Raw genomic sequence first — 8,072 nt, forward strand, 5'->3', positions numbered from 1 at the left:
GCCTATGCAGGGGGTCGGACTCGATGATCTATTGAGGTCCCTTCCGACCCTAACATCTGTGAATCTATGAATCCACCCCAGCATAGCAGCATTCACAAGCCACACCTGGTACCTCGAGGTATGTAGAAAAAACATTTAAAGCTGTGTCTATGTCCAAATCGCTGATTCTCTGAATCAGCATCAAATCTTCAGACTTGGCCAAATCTAATCGGGGACAGTGATCCAAATCAACTAATCGAATCACTGTCCCCAATTTGGGCCAAACCCAAATCCGAAACGAATAGGGCCCATGTCACACACCCCTGCTGTCTGGTACTGAAATACAAAGAGAAAAGTAGTAGTGCATACCAGATCTGTTACTGCTTCACACTATCCTCCAGATTATCAGTGTGGAATTTAAATTGGAAGTTAAAGTCCCAAGGGGATCACTGGTCTCTGTTCCCAAGATAGGCCACAGAAAGGCTATCAAGTGAAACGGATACATGAATCATTCACTTCCAGCTTCCCAAAGCACTACTATTTTGCGTGCAGTGGAAGACTCTTTGCTAAGCTGGTTTAAACCACCTCAATAGATATTTTACATCGCCACTGGGGACCAAGCAACATTTTCTGAATTGTTTTGCTCTATCCATTCTGGCACAAGGTTTGCTTAGCCAGCAACAATTTAACATGGGTCAGTAAATGAATTATTTTCTACCATTCAGGAATACAAGAGGTCTTAAAATTATTCCAGATTATTGCGGTTCTTTGGGGTAAAATTCTGAAGTGTTGTTACAAGCTGATCATGGAACAGTAGTTGAGTTGCGCACACTGCAATATTTAATCTGAGGCTTTAATTTTAGGATTTTACAAAAGCAAGTCACATTCCATTAAGCAAAACTTGGTCCCCTCTCCATCTCCAGTTCCAAGTACGTGGCTACACTACTGCTTTCCTAACCGCTGTCTCTGCCATCTCACCCATTGTGCCCCTTTATTTCACTGTTACCTAACTGGTCTTAACCTTCTCCTCTCTGACGTCCATCTCAATAAAGAACAGGATACTCTCATTGAATCCTGATCCTCTTAGAGATCAGCTGCAGCAGCTTGGGCTACTTCCAAGCCAACAGTGTACCCCACCTTCCCCACGAGACCAAGCCTCACTAAAACCAATGTTGGAAAACATTCTGCATAAACTGAAGGCAAATCTCTCTTACAGACCAACTAAAACAAGTGGTGGGAAAAGTGGTTTTCCCCCAGCAGGTGTAGGAGCAGACGCGACTCAAGACGTACCCCACTACCCCGTCCATGACAGCCTCCCCCATCCCAACTTCCACAGGTTCCCAGACGCCATTTTTTGCTATAACTGCCTGACAGCACAGTTGCTATGACAGCAGGATGCAGATTTTTTCTCGTGAACTCCACCTACGCACGGCACCTTGAGACAATGGGAATACTGAGCATTTCTGGAAAGAAAGCCCCACGCCCCTACGTCACAGAAGAAAAGACACGAAAGACATTTTTGAAGAGGGTATTAGCTGCACGGCAACGAGCTAAGAAAAGCAGCCAGAGCACAGCTGACTTCCACAGTTGCACATGCTATTAGAGATAAGCATGCAGACATCAAGTGTCAGGATTTCGTTTCAAGGGACCTTTGAAATCTTGGCATAAGTAAGCAAATTGCTCTCTACAGCATCCGAGACCTGAATTACTTGGGAAACAACCGATTTCTACACACTTCACGCAATTATAACAACGGGCTTTTTGAAGCTGCAGCATGACTGCCTGCCCCAGTCTGCATCCTCCTGCAGTGTGCAAGGCCAAGTTGCACAGTCATACAGATGAGATGAGACACCCAAATGCAGAGGGCCCTAGAAGTGAAAAGCTGCACCAGATGCCAACCTCACCGTCAGAGTCTCCTGCTGCTTGCCTGTCAAATGCCAGGTAGAACCTGGACCCTGACAGTTACCCATTCCTGTGACCTTTCGTTACTAATCCCCCCAGTTACTCTTCCTAAGAGTCAGCGGACAGATTCATAGTTACATTCCTCTCTTTTGATAAACTTCCTGCAACTTCTACCAAGAAAACTACAAGTTTACTCCTAAGGGCATTCAAAAAAATGCAGCAGGTACCTTGAGCACGGCAAGAATTTGTTCTGTTCTTGGCTGCACCACCTGGCCATATGCAAGTTAGCTACTGCTGTGCACAGCCTGCCTACAAGGACCGTTTTTGGTAGACCAACCCAAGACCACAAGACCCATCTCTGCCAATTGCAAAAATGTCTTATCCCAGCAGTTCTCAAAGCCTCTCCCTCTTCAGGGTATCCTAAGCTAAAATGAATGCACCTGCTTTAATGCCATCCATGTTATGGTTTCATTTTTTCCCCCCTTTCTCTTGGTGAAGACTTTGCATCAAGGAGTAAACCTCCTCCTCATGGCTGCTTTAACCTTAATCCTTCCAGGTCTCTTTGGTTCTAGTTTCCTGAGCATCTGCTTCCTCTCCAGTTTTACCACCATCCCTTCATCAGATCATGGTTGAAGTTGCAGCAAAACCACATCCACCCAAGAAAATGAAGCAGTTCACAAGGTAGTTGTACAGATTTGCATCTAGTTTGTTACAGGCTTTGAAAAAAAGTGATGGCCTGGGAAACCGTGACCAGCTGGAAAACTAACATACTAGTTCACTGTGATGGAAACCACTTGGTGGGCTATTACTTGTGCATGGAGGAATCTGAGAACTACTATGGGCTCAGAGTAAGGCATTGCCTATTCATGTGTGTTAATTTTTTTGTTTCTGGAAGCTGGCTTATAACTGATTGTACAATCCTAACAGGTGATGAATGGAGGGTGAACAGAGATCCAAAGCAGGAGATAGAGTTAATCATTTGTTAGCAACAAACCGAGCTGACCCAAAGCACAGTTGCTAGTCATGGAAATGGGGAAAGGGCCACTCCAGAAGAACAGCAACATCTCACCTGAAGGTAGTGCCAGGAAAGCTGACCTCTCCCACTGACAACACACACAGATCAGAATGACACGTCCTGGCAGTGGCGTCACTATCAGATATTTTCTGTGCACACATGATAAGCATGCCAGCACATCACATGTGCACTGAGATTTTTTCACATGTGCAGTTGTAAGCCAACCCAACACATAAGCAAAGCCAGGCCAACTGCAAGGTGAGGTCTGTAGAGTCTCAGCTCTGGAACCCGATTCATCAGATTTGTCTGGACAACTGAAGCCATCACAGCAATTGGGTCATAGCTGTTAATCTTCACATATGTATAGCAATTGAGTACTGTAGTTGGAGGAGTTGAGACTCACCCAAGGTCATAGCCATTCAGCAACAGAAGCAGGAACAACACGCCCCTCTTCTCCCATACTCTGAAAACTGACAACAGTGATCCCCTCTATGACAGCAGAGGAAAATTAGAATTCCCACCTGGATGCTGTGCTGGACTCCTTCACTACCCCTTGCTCCTGCAGATTTTGAGGTGTAGTCAATTCCTTCTCCACTAACCGATTTTAGCGTCCTATGCAGGGAACGGACTCTGTGTTATGGATATCATACAGGAAAGGAATAGGACAGATATCAGCTTCATCCCCACACTAGGAATGACACCCGGCTGGAGAACAGACTGATTTTTCCTCAGTGGTTGTCCCCCTCCTCCTCCAAGAAGTTATACTTGAGATCTTTAATCCCAGGCTCCTCTCATTACTTCCTTCACCTCCTCTTTAAGCTTCTCTTCACCGTCATTTCCATACTCAACCCCTCTTCCGCTCTCAGTGGGCATATACGGCTCTCGTCATAAAGGGCATGGAGAACCCATCACAGAAGCAGAGTCCCTGCCATGCTCTTAAGACTCCGACAGGGAATATAACATCCTCTTATATCACCTTGCTTATTTCCATCCAAAGCCAGAAGCCGCAAGGATTTTAATTTGCATGCACCACATGGGACGAGCAGACTAGAGCTGTCTGATAAAGCAGCTTACAGCCTTTATACCTTGCAGGGAACCAGGTTAGGCAGCTTGAGGGTCAGATATCACTACTCCCCCTGGAGCCCAGTCAACTCTCCCAACATACTTCCTTTCTCTTGCCCCCATAAACTTGGGGAGGTGGTACCAGCCAAACTCCCTCTCCCCACTCTCCAGATCGCTCCATTTACAACAAACAGAAACTGCAGCCTTATGGCTCATTCCTTCTCTTCCCCACACTGACTTCCACAACATGGAGTTTCTCTGCCCCTCTTTAAAATGTTAATAGAATTAAGAGAACTGAGATTGTACCCAGCTGTTACTGTAACACTACCCCAGGCTGCGGCACCCCAAGCAGCCGGTTACACAGCTTTTGTCTGTCCGCCCCAGACAAAAGGCTCATGGCTTGATCTCCAGCTATTAGACCTGCCCACCATCCCTCCCCGCCTCCTCCCTAACCACCAGCACAAGAAGTTTCTATCTCCATTCTCATTTCAGTATCTTTTCTCTATTCTCTCTGGAAAACTACTGACTTCCCAGAGGCAAATCTCTCCGGCTTCTAGCAGACTTGAGTTCTTTGCAGCATTCAGGTAACACTGTCAACATCTAGCCCATTCAAAAAGCAGAATTATCTTGTATTTACGGAGCACTCATTCCTCATATCCATGTTACAAAAGTATCTTCACAATATCCAAGATACCCCATGTACCCCATTAACTAGTCACCATCACAAAGGCACATGCAACTCTAGTAGCTGATATTACCGCTCCTTGTCTTCTCAGACTAGACCTCCCCTTCCAGTTGCCAAGGGACTCTGGAGTCCCCAGTATCCCACCTTGCCCTCAAAGCAGCAGCATCCTTAGTGAAGTCACCTTTTACAACATTTTGGGGGAAAGCGACAGGAGAACACCTCTCCTACAAAGTCCTCCCCAGCCCCCCTCTGCACAACCACACATCTAGAGAGCCCACACCCAGGATCCCTTTCTTCCTTCCTGGCAGCTCTCATTCTACCTCCCCTTGCACATCCCCTCCCCACCTCCCTTTGTTCAGGTAGGCAGACTACTGAGCTTCCCAAACCAAGCCAACCCTCGGCAAGGCCCTCAAAATCCCATTACCTGTGGAAAATGCTCTGCGGGTCCAACCACCAGCAAGATAGTTGGTCTCCTTTCAGCAGAATCAGTTCCTCTGTCCTGTGACTTCCCCAATAGCTTTGGGCCTTTGTCCCCTGGGTCTGGAACTGGGGGCATCTCTTTGGCCTTATCCTCTTTTCCTTCTGTAGGACCTTGGCACGTAGCCCTGAGAAAAAGGCTAGACAGAAAGTGCCAGAGGATCTGCAGCATCACTGCTTGAGTGAGAGTCCCAGGCAGGGAAATCCTGCACAATCAGTGGCTGCCAGCTGCCAAAGATGTGACTGTACTACCAAGCACCCCAAAATGGGAATCTGCACAGCAGCCAGAAAGAGGTTCAACCCAGTAACTCCAATGGCTCAGATTTTTAACAGGCTACTCCTACAGCCACTTCCTGCCTTTTGAAATTGCTGCTACTGCAGTCGTGCCTGGCCTGACAAGCAGTTCATTGTACAAAAGCATCAGAGATCTTGTGGCACAGGATAGAAAGCACAGGATCTCTATCATGGAGGAAACGATGCTGAGCTGAAGAGGAAGCTTGTAAAGAAAAGCCCAGATGCTGAACTTAACAGGAAAGCTAAAACAGACCCATTCACTCTGGGAAGCAGCACAGAGCTACCAATTAATCTGCTCTCCCTGGCTCATCTAACAGCACATCAAACAAGCAGAAAGCCTGAGCATCCAGCCTGCACTCTCACTGCAGCAGTGCCCAGCCAATCACCTCTCCCGACACTAACATGTTCATTATTCAAACCAGCAATCTTCGCCCAATCAGGACAGTGTGCAACCGGCTGATTTCTTACATGCAGCCAGGCGGTCCTGCAGAGAAGCACTAACTGCAACCGCTAGGATGAAAGTCTGAGGCTCCCTTAGGCAGGTACTAGTGATGAAACACCTCGTACAAGAAGTGTTCTCTCCGAGCTTCCAAACTGCACCCTGACACAGCTTCTTTATAATATAAAAGCCCCAAATAATCACACACTGCACTGATCAAACTCAGCTACGGTGCAGTCTCTTTGTTGGAGAGCAGATGGTGTCTCATTCGCTAACAGCCCGCTGCCCTCACCCATAACTAAGCCGACCTCTAGTTGTGTGCCCTTCCCTTGAGTCTATTATAGATAGCCACTATGCTAGCAGTTTTGTTTTGCATTTCACTGGTGCTATTTGGCAGTTAACGCCATAATAACGCAGCATGTTTGACAGCTTTCATAACTACTCCTCTATAAGGAATCTAATATACTCTAAATAAACTACATCCTACTAGTCAGATCCAGGCACGGTTCTCTGAAGCCTCTGCATGCTCCTACCCGACAGGATGCAGTCTAGGGGACACAACAGAAGACAGAAAGCAAGGACTCCCGATTTCTGTCCAGAACTGCAACTATCTCTAGACATAGCCCTAGACAAGAAACCAGACTACCTTGTGCCTCACAGTTTCCCAATATAAAACAAGGACAACACCCATCTTTGTAAAAATGCTTTGACTTCTCCAGATGCTCATACTTTGTACTTCTATAGTAAATGTGTAAATGAGATCCACCAACTACAGGTCCCAGCATGCCATATAGCACTTGGCTTAACTGGCCTGACCACGCTAGATAACTTGTTACAGTTTTCCATTTTATGGATATTAAATGCTGCTCTCTGGATCCCAGCAAAGCAGTAATGTAGCCCTCTTGTGCGATGCTTTAGAGCTCTTACTATAACAAGTGCAGCAGCAGTCTCTATCAAGCAAAATATTATTACTTTGATTCTGGACATTTTGTAATAGAGAAATTTTTTAACTAAGCAAAATATAAGACAAGCAGGAATCCATGGACATGGTCATGGATATCAGCAAAGTGATGCTGGAAAACAGGGAAGAATAAAATTAGAAGCTTTCTTCTCCCTCCTTATGCACAGAAACCACAGGCACAGGAAGGAGGAAAAGTTAAATACTGTATGGAGTTGACTTCTCAGTAAGGGTGATCTATTTTTAGGTTTTTAGCCCATTATGACTACTGGAACAAAAGGGTTACAGGAAATTATACAATTCTGCAGATGTTACCAGTGAAAATAGCAACAAGAGGTGCCAGAGTAATTATAAGCTTTAAGTAGCAACTCATTTTGCAAGCAAGCTTTTGAGTTGCGTGTGAAACACTACACCTCAATGGACTTACTAACATTAGCAAGTCAATGAACCCTTAAGCAATATTTCAAATCTTAAAGCATCATGCACAGAGTGAGACAAGGTTGCCTGGGGTCAGTCTTCTCCAAAAAGAAGAAGAAAAAAAAATCTATTAAGGCTTCACATTGCCAATGTGTCTACTGAGTTTCAAGCTACAGAATGCTGATCTTATGCTTCAATATTACACCCCCTTCCCAAGTGAGTATTTTACTGCTGCTACACTAGGAGTCCCCAAAAAGAGAACTTAAAACATAAAGAAGTAATATCAAGTACAAAAACGCAGGAAAACCCCCTCCTACCAGTTAAGAGTGCACAAGAGAATTCTGCTTTAAAAAGTCTACTTAGACACCCAGCTTCTGGTTTAAAAAAAAAAAAAAGTGTGTGGGGAGGGAGGAGGGGAGGAAACAGGGAGCGTCTTTGTAATGCCTTGCCACTAGTCTGAAGAATTTTGCCAGGGCAATAAGCACAATGACTATAAACATAAGCTGGAAAAAAAAAACAACCCCAAACTGTTCCCATTTTAAATCCCTTAGATTCAAGTGTTTCCATCCTCACTCAGCTAAAGCAGCAACTTAGTTTTTTGTGAACAAACCTGGTTGTCTAAACTAGATTTCTTGCCATCCAGTCTTCCATTCACTAAGCCTGAGAGTGAAGCTGCAAAGGCAGCATGCACACAGGTGCAACAATACCTGACCTGTCCCCAGTGGACTTCTAATTACCATCTGTTCTCCCTGCCTGTTCAGGCAGCTGAAATACACTTCCATACCTTCTCTGTTGAACTAACCTACTGTTAAGATTATATATATATATATATATATATATATTT

At 45.3% G+C, this 8,072-nt stretch overlaps 1 protein-coding gene across 1 annotated transcript in view; it reads right to left on the reverse strand.

Moving 5' to 3' along the window:
• SLC25A25 (solute carrier family 25 member 25) overlaps positions 1 to 5,772 on the reverse strand; it is a 19,138-nt gene extending 13,366 nt beyond the window's left edge. Inside the window, exon 1 of the mRNA XM_025211225.1 lies at positions 5,068 to 5,772. Within this exon, the coding sequence (XP_025067010.1) occupies positions 5,068 to 5,292 (225 nt within the window). The 5' untranslated portion in view covers positions 5,293 to 5,772. The remainder of the gene's footprint in view (positions 1 to 5,067) is intronic.
• Between the last annotated feature and the right edge of the window lie 2,300 nt (positions 5,773 to 8,072).

Source organism: Alligator sinensis, unplaced genomic scaffold (assembly GCF_000455745.1).
Source record: "Alligator sinensis unplaced genomic scaffold, ASM45574v1 scaffold388_1, whole genome shotgun sequence".
Lineage (NCBI taxonomy): Eukaryota > Metazoa > Chordata > Crocodylia > Alligatoridae > Alligator > Alligator sinensis.